This window comes from Penicillium citrinum (assembly GCF_028827155.1).
Source record: "Penicillium citrinum strain IBT 23319 chromosome Unknown utg000008l:1.0-2707905.0:1.0-2709502.0, whole genome shotgun sequence".
NCBI classification, from domain to species: Eukaryota; Fungi; Ascomycota; class Eurotiomycetes; order Eurotiales; family Aspergillaceae; genus Penicillium; species Penicillium citrinum.
The window spans coordinates 1,568,827-1,594,939 of record NW_026622693.1 but is presented as its reverse complement, the minus strand read 5'-3'; the positions used below and the strand labels follow the sequence as shown (position 1 = coordinate 1,594,939).

General features: G+C 46.4%; 11 protein-coding genes across 11 annotated transcripts; 4 read left to right on the top strand and 7 right to left on the bottom strand.

Moving 5' to 3' along the window:
• Nucleotides 1-967: 967 nt before the first annotated feature.
• N7469_009031 (uncharacterized protein) lies at nucleotides 968-2,650 on the top strand (the record flags this gene model as incomplete). The annotated part of the gene is made up of 5 exons (XM_056647949.1): nucleotides 968-1,319; nucleotides 1,388-1,483; nucleotides 1,531-1,631; nucleotides 1,688-1,959; nucleotides 2,008-2,650. 5 exons carry the CDS (start codon nucleotides 968-970, stop codon nucleotides 2,648-2,650), a joined length of 1,464 nt encoding a protein of 487 aa, XP_056497714.1.
• Nucleotides 2,651-5,036: 2,386 nt separating this feature from the next.
• N7469_009030 (uncharacterized protein) lies at nucleotides 5,037-5,710 on the bottom strand (the record flags this gene model as incomplete). The annotated part of the gene is made up of 3 exons (XM_056647948.1): nucleotides 5,037-5,330; nucleotides 5,401-5,475; nucleotides 5,603-5,710. Coding segments are annotated over 3 exons (477 nt in total), but the record flags the coding sequence as incomplete, so codon positions are not given.
• Nucleotides 5,711-5,958: 248 nt separating this feature from the next.
• Nucleotides 5,959-6,532, top strand: N7469_009029 (tetratricopeptide repeat protein; the record flags this gene model as incomplete). Its single annotated transcript, XM_056647947.1, has 2 exons — nucleotides 5,959-6,147; nucleotides 6,176-6,532. The coding sequence occupies 2 exons, from the start codon at nucleotides 5,959-5,961 to the stop codon at nucleotides 6,530-6,532; spliced, it is 546 nt and encodes a 181-aa protein (XP_056497712.1).
• Nucleotides 6,533-6,991: 459 nt separating this feature from the next.
• On the bottom strand, nucleotides 6,992-9,175 carry hsp90 (chaperone Hsp90; the record flags this gene model as incomplete). Its single annotated transcript, XM_056647946.1, has 2 exons — nucleotides 8,896-9,175; nucleotides 6,992-8,836 (listed from the first exon to the last, which is right to left on the bottom strand). The coding sequence occupies exons 1-2, from the start codon at nucleotides 9,151-9,153 to the stop codon at nucleotides 6,992-6,994; spliced, it is 2,103 nt and encodes a 700-aa protein (XP_056497711.1). The 5' UTR covers nucleotides 9,154-9,175.
• A 1,490-nt stretch (nucleotides 9,176-10,665) lies between these two features.
• N7469_009027 (NTF2 and RRM domain protein) lies at nucleotides 10,666-12,330 on the bottom strand (the record flags this gene model as incomplete). The annotated part of the gene is made up of 3 exons (XM_056647945.1): nucleotides 10,666-10,959; nucleotides 11,023-11,943; nucleotides 12,010-12,330. 3 exons carry the CDS (start codon nucleotides 12,328-12,330, stop codon nucleotides 10,666-10,668), a joined length of 1,536 nt encoding a protein of 511 aa, XP_056497710.1.
• Nucleotides 12,331-13,580: 1,250 nt separating this feature from the next.
• Nucleotides 13,581-14,120, bottom strand: N7469_009026 (uncharacterized protein; the record flags this gene model as incomplete). The annotated part of the gene is made up of 2 exons (XM_056647944.1): nucleotides 13,581-13,895; nucleotides 14,070-14,120. 2 exons carry the CDS (start codon nucleotides 14,118-14,120, stop codon nucleotides 13,581-13,583), a joined length of 366 nt encoding a protein of 121 aa, XP_056497709.1.
• Nucleotides 14,121-15,082: 962 nt separating this feature from the next.
• Nucleotides 15,083-17,082, top strand: N7469_009025 (uncharacterized protein; the record flags this gene model as incomplete). Its single annotated transcript, XM_056647943.1, has 5 exons — nucleotides 15,083-15,142; nucleotides 15,451-15,484; nucleotides 15,552-15,693; nucleotides 15,809-16,093; nucleotides 16,143-17,082. The coding sequence occupies 5 exons, from the start codon at nucleotides 15,083-15,085 to the stop codon at nucleotides 17,080-17,082; spliced, it is 1,461 nt and encodes a 486-aa protein (XP_056497708.1).
• A 61-nt stretch (nucleotides 17,083-17,143) lies between these two features.
• On the bottom strand, nucleotides 17,144-17,843 carry N7469_009024 (PMF1/NNF1 family protein; the record flags this gene model as incomplete). The annotated part of the gene is made up of 2 exons (XM_056647942.1): nucleotides 17,144-17,438; nucleotides 17,497-17,843. The coding sequence occupies 2 exons, from the start codon at nucleotides 17,841-17,843 to the stop codon at nucleotides 17,144-17,146; spliced, it is 642 nt and encodes a 213-aa protein (XP_056497707.1).
• A 431-nt stretch (nucleotides 17,844-18,274) lies between these two features.
• N7469_009023 (putative cAMP receptor-like protein) lies at nucleotides 18,275-19,741 on the bottom strand (the record flags this gene model as incomplete). Its single annotated transcript, XM_056647941.1, has 4 exons — nucleotides 18,275-18,487; nucleotides 18,553-19,140; nucleotides 19,206-19,407; nucleotides 19,482-19,741. 4 exons carry the CDS (start codon nucleotides 19,739-19,741, stop codon nucleotides 18,275-18,277), a joined length of 1,263 nt encoding a protein of 420 aa, XP_056497706.1.
• Nucleotides 19,742-21,283: 1,542 nt separating this feature from the next.
• Nucleotides 21,284-23,918, bottom strand: N7469_009022 (cyclin-dependent serine/threonine-protein kinase phoA; the record flags this gene model as incomplete). The annotated part of the gene is made up of 4 exons (XM_056647940.1): nucleotides 21,284-22,189; nucleotides 22,251-22,565; nucleotides 22,850-23,309; nucleotides 23,515-23,918. The coding sequence occupies 4 exons, from the start codon at nucleotides 23,916-23,918 to the stop codon at nucleotides 21,284-21,286; spliced, it is 2,085 nt and encodes a 694-aa protein (XP_056497705.1).
• Nucleotides 23,919-24,596: 678 nt separating this feature from the next.
• N7469_009021 (cation diffusion facilitator family transporter) lies at nucleotides 24,597-25,909 on the top strand (the record flags this gene model as incomplete). Its single annotated transcript, XM_056647939.1, has 2 exons — nucleotides 24,597-25,176; nucleotides 25,233-25,909. 2 exons carry the CDS (start codon nucleotides 24,597-24,599, stop codon nucleotides 25,907-25,909), a joined length of 1,257 nt encoding a protein of 418 aa, XP_056497704.1.
• Between the last annotated feature and the right edge of the window lie 204 nt (nucleotides 25,910-26,113).

The window sequence follows — 26,113 nt, the reverse complement described above, 5'->3', positions numbered from 1 at the left end:
AATATTATAGCTATCACCAATGGCAATAACAAAACCACAGAATACCGAACCTCAGAGAAATACTGTGATAGGGGTAGCTTTAGCAGTGCCGATGCCCCCATGAACAGAGCAAGGGGCCAATTCAGGGTCGTCAAGATGATCAGATGGTGAAAGCACTGGTATGAATTTCTCCAATGTTGCATTTTCGCCTCCGGAGAATTGTAAATGATGGGTTGTGGCCGGATGTAGACAGTAGTGACCGTGAGAAGCAGAGACGATGACTCGGGAGACTTGGAGACTTAAAAAAACTCACGGCATTTTTTCAAAATGGAGAGTCTGATCTTTTCGATTAAAAGTACTTGAACAACTCCACATTCCGGGCAAGTGCAAAAATGGGACCAAAATACCGACATCATAACGGGAAGCCTAATCCTGGTTATCCACCAGAATAGTGTGCTGTCTATAGCAGGTGGATACTCTCCAACCTGCCTGGTAAACTTGCTTCCATCCCCCACATTTATAGTCGCGGGTACTTCCCGAGCTATTAACCATCTGTTCCCGAGCCCCCCGAAAATACCTTCCCCGTAGCGCCAATGGGGCTATATCTGCTCTCCCCGCGATTTTGAACGATAATACATGAGTACATGAGCGGGGTCAGTGTGGGGTAGGCATTATTATCGTGGTATCAATTCTGGGGTAAATCAACACGGGGCAGCAGCCAATTGAGTACACCTCATTCATACTCGGCAGTGAGCACCGGCAACTGAAAAGGTGGCTTTAAGTACAGTCGGGAACAGGGAATCGACAAACGCATCGTCACGACTGCTGTCTAGCCAGACGCTAGCTTGGAAGCTGTCCATAAATACGAGAGACATTTGTACAAATTTGAAGAAATCAACCGGCATCCAGAAAGGCTGCTGCTCCTCTTTATTTGATTTTGTGACCTTTGGGTTATACACGGCTTACTTGATATCGGATCCTAGAAAAGATGGATTTGGGCAACAAGCTGGAATTGAAACATATCCATGTCGATGATATTGGGGCAGGGGACTCTTCGGTCATTTACACCGCTGCCGAAGAGCTGAAGGTGGTTCGAAAGTGCGACTTGCGCGTCGTGCCAGTTCTGATGCTTCTCTATCTTCTCGCCTTTCTTGACCGCATTAACATTGGTAATGCACGTTTGCAAGGGCTTGAGCATGATCTGAAGATGAAAGGCGGACAGTATAACTATGCGCTCTTTATTTTTTTCATACCTTATATTCTTTGCGAGGTTCCGTGCAACCTGATCATGACGAAGCTAGCTCCATCCACATGGATTAGTGGAATTATGGTGGCTTGGGGTATGTTTTATTTCCTCGTTATCTTTAACTTGAAAATTTTAATCATATAATCATACTGATCTATAAAGGTTGCGTAACCATTGGCCAGGGCTTTGTCCAAAGCTGGTCTGCCTTAATGGCTTGCCGCTTCTTGCTCGGGTTATTTGAGGGCGGATTCCTGCCAGGTATGTAATTCTCAATCGAGACGAGGCGCTCACTCACAAAATGACAGGCTGCGTTTATCTGATTTCGATGTACTACAAACGCTTCGAGCTCCAGAGGCGCCTGACACTCTTTTTCACTGCTAGTATTCTATCAGGGGCAGTAAGCGGGGTAAGTTGTTCGTCTGCAAGATTTTCAAGCAATCTCATTCTCATACGTGGATTCAGCTACTGGCATATGGAATGTCTTATATGCAGGGCGTTCGTGGGTATTCGTCCTGGCGGTGGATATTTATTCTCGAAGGGATCGCCACCGTAGCCATTGCGCTCGTTGCAAAATTGCTGATTGTGGATTGGCCTGGAAAAGCTCGGTTTTTGAGCGAGCGAGAACGTACGATTCTTCTTGCACGTCTGAGATCCGACAAGCAATCTTTCGGCATGGATCGCCTGGACCAGGCCGCCATACGCAGAATACTCAGCGACAAAAAGATTTACTTAGGGTGTGTGGCTCAAAAGCACATAAAGCATTTTTACTGACATATTGATAGTACGATCATGTATCTGGGTAGTTTGAATACGGGATATGCGACTTCATTTTTCACACCTTCTATCCTTCGAGATATGGGATGGACGTCTTTGATGGCGCAAGTGATGAGTATCCCGATCTATGTTGTGGCGGCAATTTTGACGCTTTGCACAGCCATTCTCAGTGATAGACTGAAGCACCGTTTCAGTTTTGTCCTGTTAGGATGCAGTCTCGCTACGGTAGGCTATGTCATCTTACTTGCACAGCGGTCGGTTCCCGTTGGTGTGAAGTACTTCGCACTTTTCGCTATCACTGGTGGTGGCTACATCGCTCAACCTATTATCATAGGATGGTTGAGTAATAACATGAGCGGGCATTATAAGCAGGCTGTGGCGTCTGCAATCCAAATTGGCTTCGGAAACTGCGGTGGCTTTGTTGCGAGCAACATATTTTTGTCCTCTGAGGCACCGTTTTATCAGACAGGGTATGGCACTAGTTTGAGCTTGATTTGGCTGTGTGTGATAGCATCTGTCATATTCGTTTTGCTTCTGTGGCAAGAAAATAAGCGGAGGGATCAAGGAGCGCGTGACCATCGGATGACGCTCGATCCAGATGAAGTACAAAATCTGGGTGATGATCATCCTGCATTCCGATTCACATACTAGTATACTTGTTTGAGATAATAATCGTTTTTGTCAAGAGCCAAGCAGATTGAGAGGAATCCATGAATATACCCGGTCACAGATCACAATTACCTTTTATCAATACTTTTTGCAGTTCGATAAGTTAACAGGCTTGCCGTCTTCTATCAAGTTCGAACTGCTGAGCTTTGATTAAGAGGAAACAATGACAGATTCCGAGGGCTGCTACATCCGCGGAGCCGTGGATAAATTTCCAACAAAGCATTTGTTGGAGTTACATTGCCCAATGATCCATTGATGATGTGATGTCACCAAGACCTGCATCTCTCATTAATCCTGCGTATGACATTGCCATTAACTAAATTACGCTATTGGCCACCGTCCTCATGCTTGTTCCAATTCCTTCGAGTTTTCGAGGTGGCTTTTATTGAGCACCGTGTTTGAATCAAAGCTAGATGACTTTTGCGAGTAAGCTGGGTCTGAGAAAAACTGTTTGAAAGACCAGCGAGAGTATCAAGAAATCAGGAGCAGCAAGGAGGCAGATTTTTTTCAGCTTCCTCCTTATACTCGAGGTTTTCTTTGTTTGTGTGATAAAGTACAGTACCCTCCTTGTACATTGCAAACAAAGAAATGACCATAGAGACCCACGGTGGCTCCATCTCGCAGTCCTCGACTGGTTCGTTAGCATACCATCTATATTTATCGAGGAGTCCCTAAACTGTTATGGAAATGAGATGAATCTAAGTATCATTCCTCTAAGCTCACACCGGACCTGGAGGTCGCATCCATCTCGGACGCGCCAATAAGGTCTAAGAATTTTCGCTTTGGCTATCCAAGACCTGCACATGACATGATCGGCTTTCAGGTCTGTTGTTGAAAAAGCCCCTTACGAAACATGTGTAATTCTTATGCCCGTATCCCGTTGCAATAGGACGGGCTCCTAGTTCCGCTCACAAGTACTCTGTACAGTCCAACTCACTGCAATTTCTCCCTGGGTCCGTATCATTCTAGTCAAAAGAAAATCACAGATTCAGAATGCAGACTGGCCGAAAGAAGAGCGACTCCTGATGATATTAATGAGAGAAATCAAGATACTTGAATTCACATTCTCAGTTCCGTCCAGCAAATTGTTCACTTCTCGGCGTCGAGATAGCACTACGTCTGCTCGTATACTGCGGCTGTAAACTGGTAAGGCAAAAAGGGTGACATTTTATTTAGTCTCAACTCCAGATGGAAAGGCTCTTCGTACAATTTAGACACGGATTCTGTAATCAGTTCGTGTTGTTCACGCGCAGGCTCTTTCTCTCTGATAATTATTGTAATGCGTAAACTCCTCCATGAGTTCTTCCATGTCAAACATGCTTGTGCCTTCAAAGCTCTGTAGGCCATCACACTCCTCTGGTGTGGAAAATATATGGCTATCTGCAGGAACGTAACTAGCCTGGGAAACCTTGATTTCAAGATCGAGTTCCGGTTCCTCCTGTCACTTTCTTTTTCGTTTGATACAAGTGGAACGAGGCTCTTCAATGGAGTGGGCGTGGAAGAAATGGTGACGAAGTCCCGAGATGTCATAATAGTCCCTTTTCTGGCAGCATGGATTTGGACAGATGTGGATGTGGACAGATGAATGTAGTTGAAGCTTTCAAAATGTCAAAATGATTGTCGATATGATTGAGAAGTGTTGACTTGACCAGCCATTGTTGAAATCTCTTATCCGGTTCTTTCCCTTCATTGTCCAAACAGAATGGACAGAAGCCAGGTGCAATAAGGGTATAACAGAGTGTTAAACTATTATATCGAGGATATAGTTCATTCAGATATATTTGGCAATGGTTCTTCTATTCTTCTTCACCGCAGCAGATATTTGCACAAAGATAGCAGAATTGAACAAAATTATGCTTTATCCGCCGGTGTGTACATTTCTCATTGTTATAGCACTGTTGATACTGTAAACTAATTCAAAGATTGTTTCTGATACTGTAGAATGTATCACGCTTATCTTTGCTCTTTGCATTGCAATACCACAATGATCAATACAACAGTATAGAAATTGATAGCAAAAATTTACTCTGGCATAGATATAGAACAGAATGGACAGCAATTCTTCACTGGATAAAGTTCTGGATAGTATATCATGCGCTCTGTGGATATACAGAATTTGACTATATTATTCAGATATTGTTGTCCGATGGCGCTATCCAATATAGCTTCTTTGAAAAATATTTCTCGAAATCTTGTGTATTCTGAAAAATATTTATTGAATATTTGGAATAGAAATATTTTATTATGCTCGTTGAATTTATTTCCAGATATATAGTTGTTATAGGCAGAATCCCACCAATCTTATATAAAATTCTTTTTCCAATCTTGGAAAATCAAAATTGTATCTAGCTTCCAACCTAGATGCAGTTTAATATATTAGAGGCTGATCCGATATCTGAGATATCAAGAGATAGTTTTTCTGGTTTATTATTTTGATTTTGTCTGTATTCTCAAATATATCGATAGAAACTGCATCCAATTTTATTGAGATATTGGGATCTCCATAGTGAGTTATATTTTGTTCTATATTTCGGTATTTATAATCTGGCTCCAAGTCATAGATAAGAATCTGAATATACAATGATTTTAGTATAGATTGGTATTTGATATAGATATTATAATTCTGATAGTCAAAAATCTGGCTATAAATAACTTCCAAAATCTTGACTGAATAGCATTAGTAAAAGATAGTAGACTTCAAGTAGAAAGCACGTATAATCAATACAATTCACAACATTCGCACAAATTCTATATATATACAGCTGGTCTTTGAAGCACTCGCGCTGAATCAAATTTGTAAAATTATACTGCAGAGAAAAGAATATCATTTGTGGAAAAAGAACCATCCGGAATTACTATTCTAAAAAAAGGAAATTCTCTTTTTCCTTCATTTTATTCAAATACATACAATTCTCTTTCTTTCGGAGATCTTACTGCCAGAATTTCTTCTGCTGTTCTGGATCTCTTGAAAGTACTATCGGCGACAATATATACTATGATCCAGAATACAAAGTTGAATCCGAGGATCGGATGACGGTTGGAACTATGGAAAGAAAAATCCGTCGACAATCTATGCTATCGATTCCCAGTTGGTAATTGGGAAATCTCTCGAAAACTCTACCCACATGTCAAGTTGGCAGTATCACAACCGCGGACATCTCAGGATCCTCAGAAAAAATTGGGCTAGACAGCTATTCAATGGCTCAGGATATGCGATCGCAGTTGGTTATTTGGCAGACGCTATAGAAATGGCCTCGAAATCGAGGAATCTCAAAATAGTAATATCCGATATGGATGATGAGGACGTCCTTCGGAGCACTCACAGACTAGCTCTGACGTATAGAAAACAAGAATGGTGGGACAAAGCCGAGAAGCTTCAGATAGAGGTGATGGAGAAATACAAGGGCAAGCCTAGCGATGAGGACTCCGATATTGACACAAAATACGGCATGCGTTTGCTAAGGAGTATGGACTCTCTGGTATTGAATGATATGATCTCATGGCCAGGGCCGGTTGCTGGAGGCAGAGAAACTCTGCAAAGAAGCCATGGAGATGGGCGAGACCAAGCTCAGCAACGACGATCCTGAAATACCGTCAACCAAGAATAATCTGACAAGTATATACAGAAGCGAGGCCGGATGGAGGAATCTGAGATGCTGCCAATTGAAATACTGGAAATGTACAAGCACAAAGAAAGGAGACCTTCCTCGACTACTTGGCTGGATGTATAATCTGGCTGTAGTGTATTCAGACCAGGAACGGTGGGATGAGGTCGAGAAAATACATCGACATATGTTCGAGACACGCAAGACCAGGCTTGGTCATAATCATCCTGATACACTTCAGAGTATGGGAAAATGTTGAGCAACTAGGGCACATGTTCTAGTCAGACTCTATATATACTCCCAGCACACCCAGTCAACACTCAGCGTCTTTATCTAGCAGACTATCTTCATTATATGAATGAATGTGATCGATTCATGTCCAGTTCCTGTAACTTCTTCGAACAGAAACCGCTCCCTTAATTGTAGCGCTTGAATCTGAAGTTCACCATTCCTTAAAACATACCACTCAACAACTACTCAGCAGGAATACAACATGAATACTACAGTATTTAATGGAAGCAGTCAAAGTAAATGACCTTTTGAAATCTACAACGAAGAAAAGTAGAAAAAGAAAATCATTTGATTGTAAAAGAAAATTTCAAAACAAGAATAAAAGCATCAAGGGTCGTGATCCCGTTTCCCATTTCCCATAATAGCAAAACAAGGCATGGTCAACATTAAATGTAAAAGTGAACTTTTCTTCAATTCAACTTTACATTTAGTCAACCTCCTCCATAGCGGACTCAGCGGTAGTCTCAGCAGCAGGAGTCTCCTCAGCAGCCTTCTCCTCAGAGGTCTCAGCATCCTCATCGATGTTCAGACCCAGAGAGACGAGCTTGTGGATACGCTCAGCGAAGGAGGCAGGCTCCTCGATGGTGAAACCGGAGACAAGCAGGGAGGTCTCGAAGAGAAGCTGGGTGATGGACTTGACGGTGCGGTCGTTCTCGCCGTCAGCCTCGACCTTGTTCTTGAGCTCCTTGATGATGGGGGACTTGGGGGAGATCTCGAAGGTCTTCTTGGAGGACATGTAGGAGGACATGGAGGTGTCACGGAGGGCCTGGGCCTTCATGATACGCTCCATGTTAGCGGACCAACCGAATTGGCCGGTACGGATGGCGCAAGGAGCACCCATCAGCTTGTGGGAGACGACGACCTTCTCGACCTTGTCGCCGAGAACGTTCTTCAGGGCCTTGGCGAGCTCCTCGTACTCCTTCTCCTCCTTCTCGCGCTCGGCCTTCTCCTCCTCGGTCTCCTCGAGCTCGAAGTCCTTGGTGATGTCGACCAGCTTCTTGCCGTCGAACTCCTTCAGCTGAGTGAAGGCGTACTCATCAATGGGGTCAACCAGGTACAGGACCTCAAAGTTCTTCTGCTTGAGGGTGTCCAGGAAGGGAGACTGAGCGACGGCCTTGATGGACTCGCCGGTGATGTAGTACATGTTCTTCTGGTGCTCGGGCATGCGGGTGACGTAGTCGGCGAGGGAGGTGGCCTCGTCGCCGGACTTGGTGGACTGGTAGCGGAGGAGCTTGGCCAGGGTAGGGCGGTTCTGGGCGTCCTCGTGGATACCAAGCTTGATGTTCTTGCTGAAGGCGGAGTAGAACTTGTCGAACTGCTCACGGTCCTCGGCGATCTCAGTGAAGAGCTCAAGGGTCTTCTTGACAATGTTCTTCTTGATGACCTTCATGATCTTGTTCTGCTGAAGGGTCTCACGGGACAGGTTGAGGGGAAGGTCCTCAGAGTCGACAACACCCTTGATGAAGCCGAGCCACTCGGGGATGAGGTCGGTAGCATCGTCAGTGATGAAGACACGGCGGACGTACAGCTTGATGTTGTTCTTGGTCTTCTTGGTCTCGAACAGGTCGAAGGGAGCACGCTTGGGAACGAACAGGATGGCGCGGAACTCTAGCTGACCCTCAACGGAGAAGTGCTTGACACCCAGGTGGTCCTCCCAGTCGTTGGAGAGGGACTTGTAGAAGGAGGCGTACTCCTCGGTGGTGATGTCAGCGGGGTTGCGAGTCCAGATGGGCTTGGTCTTGTTGAGCTCCTCCTCCTCGATCTTGGACTCCTTGACGGTCTTGGTCTTCTTCTCCTTCTTCTCCTCATCCTCATCGACCTCCTCGACCTTGGGCTTCTTCTCCTCGTCCTCCTCCTTGGACTCCTCAGCCTCCTCATCGGGGACCTCCTTCTCGGTCTCCTTCAGGACGTGCAGGTAGATGGGGTAGGAGATGAACTCGGAGTGCTTGCGGACAACCTCCTTGATGCGAGCCTCGTTGAGGTAGTCCATCTGCTCATCCTTCAGGTGGAGGATGATCTTGGAACCGCGACCGAGCTGCTCGCCCTCGGTGTCCTGAGTCAGGGTGAAAGTACCACCAGCGGCGGACTCCCAAACGTACTGCTCATCATCGTTGTGCTTGGAGACGAAGGTAACCTTGTCGGCAACCAGGTAGGCGGAGTAGAAACCAACACCGAACTGACCGATCATGGAGATATCAGCACCAGCGGACAGAGCCTCCATGAACTGCTTGGTACCGGAGCGGGCAATTGTACCCAGGTTGTTGATGAGATCCTACAATTGATTAGCATTAACGCTCCTCGTGAGAAATGATGGTGACTGTGAAAACTTACAGCCTTGGTCATACCGATACCGGTATCACGGATGGTGAGGGTCTTGTTCTCCTTATCGGGGATGATGTCGATGCGGAGATCCTTGTTGGAGTCGAGCTTGGAGGGGTCGGACAGGGACTCATAGCGAATCTTGTCCAGAGCATCGGAGGCGTTGGAGATCAGCTCACGCAGGAAGATCTCCTTGTTGGAGTAGACAGTGTTAATGATCAGCGAGAGCAGCTGAGAGATCTCAGCCTGGAACTCGAAGGTCTCGGGCATGATGGCGGTGAATTCTAAAATACGGTTAGAATAATGTTTTCAATCAATTCGATGATACATCTCAAAACCAAGACCCTCGAGCCTCTCTGTCATTCACTTTTCAACTCTTCTTCGACTCACTTCACTTCGATTCCGACACCGGATTAGAAAAAGTGGAGAAGAGGAGAAGAAGAAAGTGACAGTGAGAGTCGATGATGGTCGAAAGAATGATGGATGAGGGAGTGTTCCACGTACAAGAAAGAAGCTAAAGAAAGAAAACGAGATTGAAATAAAAGAGGAAGAAGAACTGACTGGAGAATATCACCAGAGCAGAATGGAGGGGAGGTGGGGAGATGAAGAAGAAGAAGAGCGGGAAGCTTTTTGTGTTTCCAAAAATTTCTGGTGGGTTTCCACGGCGATCCAGCAACTTCCACCGCTGCTCAGGCAACTTTTTGCCCCCAAACAAGGTTGACTTTCTAGAGGGTTCTTACATACTGAGAAATTGCTTTTTTTGGAATTTCTGCTTGGTTCTTTATTGAATTACCCACTTTTTATTTTCTTTGATTTTAGACTATTTTCTTGGGGGAAGCTTTGAGTCTTCTTTGGCAGAGACTGGGGAGAGCTTGTGGGTGCCTGAGGCATATATATCTAGAATCTTCGAGATACAGTTCGATTGGAGATGCAGACAGCCAGACAGCAGGGATTGAACAGCAGGGGGTTGTCTAGACAATCAAAGAGGACAGAGGACAACATAGAGCTAAGGCTAGGCAGGGGGAGATATTGCACGACATAGTACTAGATGAAAGGCATGGATAGTCGAATAACTACTAACACTACTATCTAGCATGCATCTGTATGAAGACCAACCCTGTAATGACAAAATACAGGGGAAGACAGCAAGTAAAAAAGCAACCATAGAGAGAAGCATAGAAAGATAGAAGGATAAACAGATGTAGAACAATGAAAAGATCCGGGACCGAATGGCACGACACCTCAAAACCCTGGAGCTTGCTATGCTAAATATAATATGCGATATAGGCCTGGTGGAACACACAGGTCATGGCAAAAAAAATAAAAATAAACGAGAAGGTGTCAAAAGGGGGAAAGGAGACAGGGAAAATGTAGAGTCGTGATCATGAGGTTGGACAGCCAACTGTCAGACCAAAGGACAAGCGATGTGGAAGAGCGAGATAAAAGAATCTGAAACAAAAATGGCACAAGACATGATTCACGATAAAAGAGATAGAAACACAATTGCCCAGACTGGGAAGGGAAAGAGAAAAACAACTTTTTCCAACCAACCCGGACCCAACCGCTAATATGCACTGTGACAGAAGAAAAGGACGAGCCGAGTCACATAACATAACACATAGTCATTAAAACCAGAGGCAAAAAACATGGGAAGAATGATAAGAGATCACAAAATGTCGGATTAATACAGAGCCTTGAAAATCATCCCGAGGGGCGAGGTAGGGGAGGAAACGTTAAATTGGTGGAGGGAGGAGAGGATAGGGAAGAGAGGAAAGTCATGGCTTAAGCAGCCTGGGCCTGGCTCCGGCCCTTGTTGGCAGCGACGTTACCACCACGGCCACGGGGAGCAAAGCCTCCACGACCCTCACGCTGGAAACCTCCACGGCCCTGGCTACCAGCACGGTCTCCACGGCCACGACCAGCAGGACCACGGCCAGCACCACCGTTGCTGCCGTAGGCACCGCCACGAGGACGACGCTCCTCAAGGACGATCTGCTCACCGTTAACCTGGTGGGGGTTGGCATTGACGGCAGCAGAGTAGCCTGAGGGTTCAGCAAACTCAACGAAAGCGCAGTTCTAGGAGACAGTGTTAATGAGGGTCCAAAAGAGAGGAGGGAAGGATGAGATGAAAATGCATACCTTTTGGCGGCTGACGTCGAGGTAGCTGACCTTGCCGAAACGAGACAGAGTCTGCTTGAGAGCATTGGCGTCAATCTTATCAGTGACGTTCTTGATATAGCCCAGAGTGGTTTGTTGCTCGCCGGCACGGGACTGGGTCTTCTTGTGGTCGGAACCGGCGGTCTGCCAGCCATCAGCAGGGGCAGACTCTTGAGAACGAGCCTCCGCTGCAGGGGCTGTGGAAGCAGCTGCGGGAGCGGCCTGAGGAGCAGGGGCAGCAGCTTTAGGAGCAGCCGGAGCGGCGGCGGCGGCGACAGTGGGGGCAGCCGGAGCGGCAGCGGCGCCAACCTTGGAGGCAATGGAGGCCCAAGACTTGGGGACGGCTGGGGCAGCGGCAACAGGCTCCTTCTCAACGGGAGCCTGCTTCTCGGCGACAGGAGAGGGCTCAGGAGTCAAAGGCTTCTCCTGCACAACCTCGGGGACAACAGCAGGAACGGGAGCCTCATCCTCCTCGGGAAGGGTGCCGTTGGTCTGAGGGGCAGCCTCAGCGGGCTTCTCGGCCTCGCCATTGGTCTCCTGCTCAAGCTTCTCGTCAACCTTGTTGACCGCAGTCTCGTCATTCACCTGGGCATCCTCGACGGCGGGGGTCGGGGCAGGCTCGGCCACTTTGGGAGCCTCAACAGCCGGGGCAGCCTCAGCCTCCTCAATGATCTCATCCTCCTCTTCCACCAGATAACGGAAGATGTCGTTCAGCACGTAGTAGCCGTTGGGCTGCTGAGCCAGAACAAAGGTCTGGATGAACTTGCGAGAAGGCTCAGACTTGTTGGAGATCTCACCGATGACGGTAACCAGGATATTATCAAAGGAAGCCTGGGAGTCAACGTTGAGAACGCGGACCTTGCAGTCCTGGAAGTCGAGCTGCTTGATCTTATCGTTGATGGCCTATCGTGAATAACATTATTAGCGCTGGACATTGCTGCGCGAGGGAAGTAGCTCGAAGTGGCTCACCTTGGTACCAATGGCGACGGGAACAGACTCGGCCTCGGTGCCAAAGACCAACTGGGATCGGCGAGAGTAGAACAGGTGCAGCTTGTCAGGGTTGCGGCTCATGGTAGTGTAGTACTGCTCAACGAAGAACCAGCCCACCTCATCCTTAGGGATGTCGCTCTTTTGCTCGGTAGTCGGGGTGGCGGTGGTAGGGGTGGAGGACTGGGCCGGCTGGAAGTTGGCCGCAGTGTTCATGGTGGCATGGGCATGGTTGAAGGACTCAGGGTAGGCGTGCTGAGCAGGGAAGTTACCGTTGAGAGGAGCTTGGGTCATGTCGGCCATAGTGATAAGAGGGGTTCTTTTTTCCCGTTTTATGGAAAATGAAGTCGAATGAAAGTAACCGAGGGTACTGGATGAGAATGTCGCCCGAGGAGAGAAGAAAGAAAAAAGACTCTTCAAGAATAGACCTTGAAAATGCCTAAAAGAGTTTGACAGAGAAAGTTTTTTGGAATATTTTTCGCTTGATTCAACTATAGATCTGTCAGTTCATATTATCTCCACACACAGTTCAGCCGGAGTGGCCAGAACTCACAATGCGAAAATTGACCAAGCACCAATGCAAGAATTGAGAGTAGCAAAAGGAACGGAAGAAGAGAAAGCGCTGAGTCGAAGTCGCAAGTATACTCTTTAAGAAGATGCAGAGAGTGTCCACAAAATATAGATGGAAGGTGGAGTGGAATTTACTGGAAAAGACTCTTGTGCGGATGAGATCACAGTCGGTGGGAAGATGGGATAGTGTCGAGGAAGAGGTTGGAAATGCGGAAGATGAATCAGATGGTCGTGTGTGAACCAGGTGGAAGGTCGAAAAGGAAGCAGAAGAGCGAATCGAAGTTGTTGGAGGAGAAGAATTCACTTTGAAGAAAAAGCAGCTTCGTCGACTGCGACTCCGTGCGGGTTTGCGTGGGCTTGGCACGGTTCACCGCCTGGCAGAATTAGACAGCGCAGCAGCACCACAGAAGAGCAGAATGATATCAAAGAAATAGAGATATTATTGGTATCCAATGTTGGTGTGAGGACTCAAAAGGAGGAGAGGATCAATGACAATAAATGGCGAGGTTCGGTCTGCACTTTCATGTATGCATTCATACTATGCAGCTAAGACTAGGCAGAAGACGACGGCTATACGTTCTTATCTCTACAAGTAGCAATAGAGAAGACGGTATCAAAGATTTTCGGTTTCAAATAGTAGATAATTGGCAAAACACAAGAATCATGCAAGACTTTATTCATCAAATGAAAACGCCCTAAGAAAAGAGAGAAAAGAAAATCTGAAAAGAAAAGGGGGGTATGATGAGACATGAACCTGACAGGAATGTAACAAAAAGCGATCGTATCATAGAGACCTCGTAAAAGGCCCCGCTGAGTTGAGCGAAGAGAAAAGATAATCAAAGATTCGAACAGACATAGACAAAGCGAGGCAAGACGTGACAGTAAGTAGACAGTCATCGCAGAGAGCAAAAGCCTGCTCTTAGACTTATAGGTTGCAAGTCGGTCATTGATAGGCTGCTACTCCAGGACCAGATACCCCGGAATTAAGAAGCCGTACCGGCCGTCTTTTCACTAAGAGAAGGCTTGCGCATCACTGCATCTTGACTTGTCATCCGTCGACCAAGGGCGCGCTCAACCTTAGCACCAAGGGCCAGTTTATTCAAGTTATCGGATTTCTCAGCCGTGGGCACAAACCGTTGTGCTTGGAGGGGTTTGTTTTCGAGACGCTCGAGACCATCGCCGAGATGAGTGATGTCGCGGATTCTGGGATCGCCGGAGGGTAGACTTCCATTTGTGCGCTCGGAATTTGCCAGCGAAGGACTGCCACTGATTGTGGAGAAGCGCTTAGAGTTGCGGTTCTAATAGATATAGTGTTAGTACAATCATCGACATCGACATAAATGAATCAAGTGGTTCTGGTTCTAGTTTTGTGATATGCGCGTGGGGAGGGGAGGATCATCGTGACTTGATTTTTTGAAATGCGCGTCAAAGAGGGTGATGATATAGTGAGTCAAAGGGTAGATTTCACGTACCGAGTTGGTCATGATGGGCCGCTCTGAGTCGAGAGAAGGTTGGCGAGCCATTTTCTTTGCTCGATGCTGGGAAGAGAGGTGGTGGGCGAGTATTTAGAAATGGGGTGAGTAGTCGAATGGGGAATTCCTACAGCCGGAGGGGGGGGTGGATTAGCACGGGATCCTCGGTCCAATCAATCCAGTGCAGAAGAGTGGAATCGCATGGTCTGTTTCTCTAGGAGCAATTTGGGTAGACATACACTGAGATCGTATGGTGTTCAAGATTTAAGTTGGTGGTATTGGTGTTGGGGGAAGGATCCTTGGAGGGGTTGATCTTATACGGAGTCAAACCCAGCTGAAAGAAAGAGTGAAAACACACACACAAGACCACGCGAAAGCGGGACTGAGACAGATCGAGCCAATGCAGAGACGGTTGGGTATTTTTGAAGAAAGACGACTCAGGAGGTCGAAACGGAGTGGGTCAAGACGGCGGTGGGGGAAAAGGAGTGCGGATCTTCGTCGGTCAGAGGGAAGCAGAGTAGTGGAGTAGCGAGTATTGTAAATCAGGAATGTAGAATAATGAGTTGAGGTGTCTAATGATGATGTACAGTGTGCATCAGGTAGTAGTTGAGATGATATATGCAATAAAGTCGAGGTATCAAGTGTATTGATGAGTATACTATTGTCTAAGAGTATAAAAATGCACGACAGAAGTGGCTGGTGGGACTTTGCCACGTGCGATCAGCCAAGTGAGGTCATTCTATAATTTATGATATATTGATATATGTGATATAATATTATATTATATACAGTATAATATGTATATATATATATATGTATTATACTACATTTTATTTGGGGTATTGATTTAATTGAGAGAATTGTATATTAAATTATACCGTAGAGTATATCTTGTATAGACAGTTGTACTATGTGAGTATGCAGATTGTAGCAACTGAATTGTGAGCGAGTCGGTCTTGGCACGCCCGCACATTCTTCACTCGCCGCCATTCACAACTCAACCTCGTCCAACCATGCCGAAACCAAAGTCCCTTCTAAAAGACTTCAAACCGAAGAAAAAGGCTGCCAAGCAGGTACGTACAAACAGAAGAAGAGATGATTATTTCATTTATTCATCTTTCTTTCTCTTTTATTCACCATATCTCTGTTTTGTATCATTTTGATGTCCCCCCACGCTGCCGGCCCGGTATCAATATCATACTATACATGTAGCTTCAAACTACCACAAATACCCTATAACTGTCCCTTTTTACTCTCTTCCCTCAATTATATCCGTTGATATCTACTACAATATTGTAGTGCTCATCCACTTCATTTCACCACAACCCAACACAACACAACACACCACACCACATCAAAGACTTATGCTAACATACGCCAGTCAACTCCGGTCACGGCCGATGACTTTCTCGCTGGTATGAATACATGATATCCCGCTGCCACTTTATCGACATATCGAACTCAACTAAGTGATATATCCAGCCGGCGTCGAACTAGAAGAAGCTGGCGAAAAATGGCGAGCTGGAGATGCAGCCAAGTCCATGCGTTTCTTCATGCGCGCTATTACCAATTACGATGATGGATTGCAGAAACATCCTACTGCTTTCGACTTAGCTTACAACAAGTACGTTCTTTCTATCTGACTACATTTCCATTTACAGAAATTTTCTTAATTTTTCTGGGGGGAGTTTTTTTTTTTCTTTGAACGTGATGAGTACAGCGCGCTAACACAATTTCAGAGCACGAGTCCAATATGCAATCACTCAACACCCCAAATTAGCCGCTCAACTACCGGCTCCACAAACAGAAATCCTCCAAGTAGCTCTCCAATCACACCGAGACGCTCTATCACTGGATCAAGATAACGCCGACGTTCTCTTCAACAGTGGACAGGTTCTAACGAGTCTTGCCGAGGCAATCGCAGATACCAAGCATCCGGGTGAAGAGCAGTTGATGCAGGCTAGTACATATCTGCAAGAAGCGATTGAATTATTTCAACGATGTTTGGTATTGCAGGAAATGAAGTACACGGAACTGCAGGAAGAGATGGAGCAGATGGATTTGCCTGAACAGGAAGAACAACCTCAAGCTCCGCAACCGCAGCCACAGCCACAACCCGCAGAACAAATTACTGAGTCCGAGGACGATCCCCCAGGAACACTGGGCTGCAATTGTCGAGCCTGTCACTAAAAATACACTCGTCGATACGGCTGTCGCCCAGTTGGACACCTTGACTGCACTATGCAATCTACTCACCTCTAACCCTGCTGCCGGTGGCGTCGGTTGGGTGCAGGAGTATTCGTCCGAATTAATTCAAACCCGACTCCCCGCCTATGTAGAAGGCTCGGACAGACAGTACGAGGCAGCGCTATCAAGGGCAAAACTCATCTGTGCAATTCACGAGGTCCTCTACCGAGGTGGCCACACAGATGTCCAAACGTACCAGCAGGAAGTTGGCCAGGCGTTCGGGGCAGATCTGGACGTCTCGGCGGATCCAGAGGGACTTTGCCATAAAGCAGATGCACTGACATCCCTGAATGCCGCATTTGCCGAGGTACCCCCACACGAGGACCCTGAGACTCTAGAGCTCTCAATTACCGCACGATGGCAATCACTTTCAGCTGCATTGGACGCACTGACAGCAGCGAGTAAGTTGCCCAATGCCGAAAACTTGCCTAAAATCCATCTCGCGAGAGGAGATGCGGAGATGCAGCGATGGAGACTTGGACGGCAACCATGGAATCATGCAATGGCCAAACAAAACGGTGCCACACTCTTGCGTAATGCACAGACTTATTACCGTGGAGCTGCAGCGCTAGCTCGTCGTGACGGGGCTGTCATTGAAGAGCGCGATGGGTCGTGTAAGGAGGCTATTGCTTCTGCAATGGAAGGTCAAAATACCAAATTGCAGGATCTCAAGATGAAATCTCTTGATCAAGTCATCACCGTCGCGACGGAGATGGTGGAGGATGGAATGGTTGAAGCCACCGAAATGAGCGCTTTAATCTCATAACCCGAGTTCATAGTTAGAATGAAACTTTACAACCTTTCAAAGCGAGATTTCCATGCTAGTATCAAAGACCCGAACGGTTGTTCATTTCTTCGTCCATCTGTATCGCATCTTCACGGGTATGGTTTTCCTGAGTAAATTGTCTCGACGCAGATGCAGCACCCTCCACATCAGAAACAACAGACTCAAGGTGAGAAAGAAGCTTTTCGATCTCTAACCGCTGCGCCTGCACCGTTTTCGCGAGTTCCGCGTTCTGCGCATGCGTTGCTTCAAGCTTGTTGTCCAGTGTTGACTGTACTTCTTTTAGGTAAGGGGTAAGATGTGCTTTGTAAAGCTCGTCGGCGCCAAGGGTATGCGGACTGGATGATGTTAGCTTGTCTCAAAAAGCAGCAGATCTAAACATGGAATTAAACGTACGCTTCGCCCTGTTTACCACTATCACCACTCGCTTCTTTCCTCTCTCTTGCTTCAGAAACAAGTCGATCAAGTTCATTCAAATGCTCAACTGCCTCCCTCTCTTCAACAATTTCCTCAAACTCCGCCTTGGCACTCTCCTCCAGTTTCGCATTTAATTGCCTCCAAACATTCTCTAGACTGGCTGGTACATGTCGCGCCGGTGTCGGGAAGCAGCTTGCGAAGTTCGAGTACGAATTTGCTTTCAGTGTGCGTGCTAGCGCTTGCTCGAATACTTGGTGAAGACGCGATGCGCGGGGACCGAGGGGAGGGGTTGTCGAAGGTTGGTTAGGATGGTTGTTTGGTGGCATGATGGTATACCCTGGCCGTAATTGTCTTTTCTTCGTGATATTGGGCTTGGATACGAATGCAGTCTGCGTTGAATTGTCTTGGAGTGTTGTTGTTGTTTCTTCAGGAATTTGGGCTTTACTGGTACCGCGACGCGATGGTCACGTGAAATATTCAGTGTAGAAAGATTGTATGCACGATTTTTTGGAGGCATTTACTAATTGTCATTTTGGAATTATTAATTGGAATGATTACTTTTAATTATTTAAATTAACCTGCATTTTCCTTTAATTCTGAGCCAAACGATGTGCTCGTGGGACTATCTCCATTTGACTGCAGATTGAGTATATCAGCAATGTCACATAGCGTATTTTTCAATTAGTTCGAATATAAATACAAGATATCATATTAAAGCAGAGATAACAATAACAGAATAACTCTGAGTAAAATATGGTCAAGAAAGACTACTTTGAGAAGCCTTTCGCTGCGCAGATAAGCACTTGAAATCCTTCCAAATAATTTTAAACGCAGGCCATGATATAGAAACATAAATCAAACTATTCCAAAACCCCTGCAACGGAAGAACAAGACTCGAAACAAAATTCAATCCGAAAGAAAACTCAGCTGGCCGAGCAAAAGAGACTACCCTATTCAATGTCGAAGGAACCTAGCACCAATTAGTCAAGAGCCTCTCGTCTAGTTACTAGTTACGTATATCAATCGCAGACTCACCCACGTCACAAGCAATGCAATGAAAAATAACATTGCATATTTCGTGTAGGCCCAGGTAGCAGTATTGTTTTCTCCAGATGTTGTCCGTCGAGAATGTGCCTCCAACCGATCAACGTGCGAGACATGTCCGTTTTGAATAATTCCCGAATCCGGCCGTGAATTAAACAATCGACCCGAAGTATCTGGAGTCATTTCTCCCTGAAAGGTATCCGTTGGATCAGACATACTTCCCCCTTGTATAGTCACCGAGTATGGCGTGAAGCTAGGTGGGGAATGATGACCTTGCTGAGCCATGGAGCTACTTGCAGCATCGCTGAGCGGCAGAGATAAACGTTCCGGCTCCGAGTAGGCGATGTCACTGGTTACCTTAATACCGCTCATTTTGACAAGAGGAGAATTTCCCGAATCAACATGCCCGGAACCAAACGAGTCCATGTTCCCGATATTTCGTAATTGACGTCGTTTCTGATAAATGACTGATCCGGCACGAATATAAATTGCGAAGGTGAGTATGATGACTAGCCAAACAGGTCCATAGAATATAGCTATTCGAAGCCAATCCCATGGTTTTGATATCCAGCACCATAACTGCAGGAAGTATGTAAGATTAGCCACGTGAAAGGATGAAGGGGTGGAAAATTCGGTACACTTACAATAGCAGAACCATATATTCGGCCTAGTGCATCTGATTCAATGAAGAAGTAGGTGAATGCTGGAATGAAAGGTAGACCGTAGCAGAAGAGAAAATACTTCCACTCCAAACGACGTAGTTGTTCTGAATCATATTTGTAGAAGAATGTAAGGTAGACATTACAAGCCATGGCGAATGTCCAAAGAGCATCAGCAGGCATAAACCTAAGTTTACAATCTTGGTCACTATCCAGGTACCCCGAGTAATGAGTACTCTCAACAGAGCTGGCAATGCTCACCATTGAATCAAAAATGCCTGAAACTGACATAATGGACTTCCAACGCCGGCACGTATACCATCTTGTGATATCAAAGTCGCTATATTGGTCATGAGATTCCCCCACGAAGCATAAAACACAAGACGATTAATCGGTTTCCGAAATGATCTCGATCCAATAAATGTAGCCACAATCACAAATGTCCCGACAAGCGAGATAGTAGAGCAAACGCGTTCAGCGACTGAAATGGCGAGTTTCTGCTCTGCTGAGGGTGAGCCCATGGTTGGTTTGGAATTACCCTCAGGCGTCTCTGTGAGCGAGTTGTATGTACCATCAGTCTCGATGTACAGAATATCAATTCAGAGTGACCCTTTGTAGTGAGTGAGTGTAGAGACCGAGCTGAGAATCGTAGTGTGATAAACTTGATGTATCGTGATGCTCGTTTCATGGGTGAGGATATATGACTTTCCTGTGCTGATATCCTCGGAGGCCTGAAGAATCTCCGTCAGACAGCTCTGAGCTATGAGCTCATCATACAGGAGGTACTCGTCGAGTATACGACTCAGTGAAAATCAGTACAATCAGCGCACACAGTAACCACAGACCCATTATATCAATACATCTATTCTGCTTTCTTGAGTTGAGAACGACAGGGTCATATCCCTCGAACAAATAAAGAATAATCATATCCGCGAAACACAAAAGATGAAAATATGAACGATCCTTTGAAAAACACCGTATTAGCCCCCCCGCCCCCTCGATATCTCTCCTTTTTGACGGGGTCTTCTGACCATCTCTTTTATGCGGGGTTCGGTCTTTCTTCTTTTCTTTCTATCCTTGCAATCCCGATTGGCCTTATATGATTTCCTTGGTTCTCCAATCGTGATAGACTGCACCGTTTTCTTTTTCCATGGATCATCCCCGGTAACTTCATCCAGTCCAATATTTACGAAAGTAATTACTGGTGAGGATCGGGCTTGGGGGCGATATTTGCTTCGGGTTTTTAAATTGTAAGTTTAGCTTGGGCTCGGAATGAAAGGCCCGGGATTTTTCATGAAGATGTCGATTCCCGTGTGTGACTCAGTCTGATGCGAATCATTTCTTTGAATCCGTCTTTTTTTTTTTTGCGTCTTTGCATTCTGTTGGGATTCAAATAGTTTCTGTGGTACAGAAAGGACGTTCTGTTTAATCTCCCCGAAAGAAAATGAGGTATTGGGAGATCAAGACTGGTTCGAGTCCTGGGGGGATTTCTGGTACGAAGCTAAGCTATGCGGATTGCTTGTTGGTGGCTTGGGAAGGTTTGGACTACGAGTAGTTTGAAGGTGGCTGGGGGCTCTTTAACAAAGGGCTTTGTGAGATTGATGCTTATGTCGGAGTAGTTAGGCTGGATTTGAAATTTGAGGTTTGGAATATTCGCAGTGGGTTGGGTATAGAATGGAGATGGGAGCTTGGTTACTCTTTTACGTATTGTTTCAATGTACGGGTAGTCGAATAGAATATGGCATGCCAATTGATATTGGGTAGAAGAGTAATCCAAGCGACTTGGAGGGTATGGGAGAAGTTTTCCACTTGGACAACGTTGATACAGAGCGAAGTGCAATTTCCAACAGATACCCTCTGGTGTAAAGCCGTTGGCTCCAAGAGAGAACCAAAACCAAAAGTTATTAGAAACCGACAAAAAAAAAGAAACATGAGACATTGCAAAAAAGGAATGAAGAACAATCAAAGAGATTTCATTATCGGGTATAACGCCGAGTTCACCTTGCGATAGTCTAATCGTCATCTCGTCACGCAGTTATTTTTCCATCCCTCAAGAGATAATCCTAGTACGCAGACTGAGGAGGAATCATACCGCCATAAGCACCGGCCATCTGTTGTTGTTGCTGCTGCTGCAATTGAGCTTGAAGTTGAGGCAAATCGTGGAACCAGGGATGTTGAAGGGCGTCAGCGGCGCTAATACGCATTTCTGGACGAAGTTGGAGCATTCGGTTAAGCAGGTCTAATCCGAGCGGATCAATCTGGGGTAGAATGAGGCCCAGATCTTGCGTCGCGTAAACATGGAACGTCGGCTTATATTCCGGGAGTTGCGAGATCCCGGGCCAAGAGCGTTCCGACGGCGTTCCCATCAATCGGAAGATTTTCAACAATTGGTCTTCGTTGGTGGTTCCGGGGAACAGAGGTCGACCTGTATACATTTCGGCCATGATACAGCCAGCAGACCAGATGTCGATACTGGTATTATAGGTGCGAGAACCGAGGAGAACGTCTGGAGCTCGATACCATAATGTGACGACTTCGTTGGAGAAAGTATTGACGGGGATACCGAATGCTCGGGCAAGACCGAAATCACCCAATTTGAGTTGACCCTTCTTGTTGATGAGGAGATTCTGAGGTTTCAAGTCACGGTGGAGAACCCTATTCTCGTGACAAAATGCGATGCCCTTGAGGAGCTGGTGCATGAAGGATTTGATTGTAGGGGGATCGAGTTGTCCTCGATCTCCGCGAGTGTCCATATATCTCTTCAAGTCCTTGTCCATAAATTCAAAGACTAGCATGAGTTTGTTCTCGGTGTGGATGACATCGTAGAGGGAGACGATGCTTTCGTGTTTCAGCTCTTTCATGAGGGAGATCTCTCGGATGGCGGTTGAGGGCGTTCCTTCTTCGGAATCGAGGTGGATTTCTTTCAGGGCGACCATTTCACCCGTCTGGCGATTGCGCCCTTTGAAGACCTGATATTGTCAGCGAGGAATGAGATGCGCGGCAATGCAGCACGGCAACAAGCCAGCACACCGGCAGGGCCAGCAGGGCCAACAGGGCCAGCGCAGGAGTACGACCAGTGTCGGGCAGTCGAAGGTGATCGTGATCAGGAAGGAAGGAAACATACAGTGGCATAAGTGCCTTCGCCGAGCTATATATGGAAACGATGTCAGTTGCGGGATGGTAGATCGGTGAGTAAAGGGTATGACCTTTTCCAGTTGCTGGAACGAGCTGGGTTGTTGGGCTTTGTCCATGATCGGTTGTGAACGTTTGACCGGAGCTGGAGGATTTGAGAAGAGAAAGGAAGTGGGCGAGACGAGGGATGAAGGGTGGAGGACAGTAGAAACCCTGAGGCGCTCCATGATGAAGGAAAGCCCCGCGAAGTGGAGAATTGCGATGGGCGATTACATACTCTTCACTATGTACAATCTGAATATACTATGTACACTACAGAATAATCAATTATATTCACTATACTTATATTACAATAGTTTTGTGCGATATGCGTATATTGATATTTTTTTTTATATAATATATTGTAACATAATTACTATACTATCACTACCGAGCTATACTATTCAATTGAGATACTACCCCCGCAGAATAGCCTGTGCGGGATGACTGCAGCGTACATCAGAAGAGTTCGACTCGACCGATCCAAACAGAACAGCTTCATTTCTCACGCCACCAACATTAATAATCCCAATGGGCATGCCCCGTTTGTGTGCTCGTTCCACTAAGCGCCAGGCTGAATACGTGGCCAAACTACTACCGAGTACCAGGAGACGCCCTGCATCGTCGATCGCCTCTTCAGCCGCCGTCTTCACAGTAGGATCAATATTCTCCCCAAACATAATCACAGCAGGTTTCAATATCCCAGCATTTGAAGTATCCATCCAGGCACCATCTTGCTCAACTTCCACTCGGGCTTTGGTCCCATCTTTCAAAGTGGGAGGATTCTCAAGACAAATCTCACAGGAAGGATAGCGGAAGGTGGAATAAGGTGCTTCGGCCAGATCGACATCACCATCTGGATTCAACTTCAACCCTTTCCGCCGTTGTTCGTCCGGATTATCCGTATCCAAAGCCCCCCTGTTCAACCATCCGAGCGAGAAACTCCGCCCATGCCGGGTTCAATTTTTCCAGCGATGCTTGGAATTTCTCTCGGGGAAATTGATTGCGGCAACTGGTACAGACGACGGATCGTAGATATCCGTGTAATTCCAAGGTAGATAGATCCGGATGCGCAAGGGAATGGAAAGAATCAACATTCTGCGTCACTACAGAACTAATATACCCTTTCCTTCCGAGATCTCGAATAGCTTCATGAGTTGCATTAGGTCGAGCCTTTACAAGACCGGGCCATCCGACAAAACTTCGAGCCCAATATCGTTTCCGCGATTCATGATGCGATACGAATTCATGGAAGTAAATGGGTCGATAGGATTTATTCCGACGATATGTCCCTTGTTCTCCGCGATAATCAGATAGACCCGATGCGACGGAGATTCCGGCACCGGTCAAGAGGATCGTTTGGGATTGTCCTCCTACATCGATACCTCGAAGGTGCGGAGATGGAGGAGCAGCAAAGAAGTGGTGGACTGCATCAATTGCACCCGAAACTGATCTTGCAGATGGAGGAAATATAATAGCAGGAGGTAATGGACCCGTAAAGGGGATTCGAATCGCAGGCGTCGTCATTGAAGACGCAACATTTCATCGCGAGTTTCTTGGCGGAGGTGACGTTGTTCTGTCTTGGCGATTTACCCGATTATTCCGATTACTCATTTTCAGCATTAGTAGCAGTTATTATTAGAGTATATTATATTATTATTCTATGTGTAATATACTATAAATTAGAGTATGGAGTAGTATAGAGTATAGAATAAAGTATAGTAATTAATGCAATATCATAGGCTGATCTATACTTAACTATACTGTATATACATAGTTAACTACAATGTGGTATACTGACTATGTAAGACCACCCGCTTCACTGATTCCCGATTACATGATTCACACCTTCTCCCCTCCCTCTCCTCCAATTCTCTCCAATTCTCATTCTATTCCATTCCAATTTCAGTTCCAATTCCAGTTTGATATAATTCACCCCTCTAACACTAGTCCCATGGTTTCAAACTAATTCAGCCCCTCCCCTCCGTGCTCGCGTGCCTCGTCCTAAATTTAAGGGCCGTGATGCCGCTGACGCAGCCTTTGCGGTGCAGGCTTCGTCCCTCCCTCCACTCTCTCTTCAAAGCCTCCAGTCTCCGTGGATCTGCACGACGTGTACTCACTTCCTCCGCTCCTTTAAGAATCCCCAATTCATCACATCTCTCTTATGTTCGATCTCCTTCGCGTCTTCCCATAACTTCCCTCCCAATGTCACAATCCAGGGGCCATGCTGGTCACAGCCACTCTCACGGCCATGGTCATGGTCATGGCCATCACCATCATCACCACGATAACGTCTACTTGACTTCCACAAATAAAAATGATGCCGGGGTACGCATTACTCGCATTGGTTTGGTCGCCAATTTGGCCATGGCTATTGGTAAATTTATTGGTGGTTATGTCTTTCATTCCCAAGCTTTGATTGCGGACGCCTATCACGCCCTCACCGATCTCGTCTCTGATTTCTTAACCCTTGGAACGGTCGCCTGGTCTATTAAACCGCCTAGTGAACGATTTCCTAATGGTTATGGAAAGGTTGAGAGTATCGGGGCGTTGGGTGTTAGTGGTCTCCTCCTTTGTGGTGGTGTGTTTATGGGGTTGAATGCAGGACAGGTCCTGCTCGCTCAGTTCTATCCAGATGTCGCGGAAACCGTGGCTCATTCAGGGATCCTCGGTCATGGTCATGGTCACTCACATAGTCATGGTCTCGAGGTCTTGGGTCCTAATATTCATGCGGCCTGGTTGGCGGCCGGATCAATCGTTATTAAGGAGTGGCTATATCATGCTAGTAAGTTTCACCTGAGTCAGCCCTGTGAATACACACACTAACGACGAATCAAATAGCTATGAAAGTTGCCGAAGAACGTAAATCTTCCGTCCTCGCTTCCAACGCGGTTCACCACCGAATCGATTCCCTGACCAGTATCGTCGCGCTCTTCACAATTGGCGGAAGCTATGTCTTTCAAGATGCCACCTGGCTGGATCCGGTTGGCGGACTTTTGATCTCCCTGATGGTGATCAAGGCCGGTTGGGGTAATACCATTACATCGCTCTTGGAATTAGCAGATACAACCGTGGACGAGGATGTCAAGGAGAACGTTCAAAAGGCCGCCGTGAAAGCATTGAATCAACTCGCTGAAGGGGAACAAGTGGTCATTCGTGATGTTCAGGGTATGAAATCTGGACAAAATTACCTGATGGATGTCGAGGTTGCTGTGCCTGGAGCGTGGGCCCTTGATCGATCTCGAATTGTTGAGGAAACTGTTCGCAAGGCGATTGGTGATAAAGTTCGCGGTGTCAAGCGTGTTAAATTCCGCTTTGTTCCTATTGAGAAGCCTGAACTTACTTTCCAAGAGGAATTTATTACTCAAGATACTGAGGCTAGTCCTGAGTCTGAATCCCTTGATGATCATGATCATGACCATGATCATGACCATGAACATGAACATGAACATGAACATACACACGCCACTACCTCTGGCTCCAAGCAGAATGATACTACTGCTACCAGGAGAAGGTAATATAAGGCGAGATGTGATGCACAAAGGTTAGGAGTATGGGTTTATATTGATACCCTGGGCAGAGCAGTGTGTATCTGTATTTGTATAGACGAGCTGATAGAGCAATACATTGACAGTATACAATATCTCGGTTAGACAGCATCCTTTTGCATATGCACATGTATATGTTATGTCTGCCACTTTATAGGCAATCAATGCAGCCTG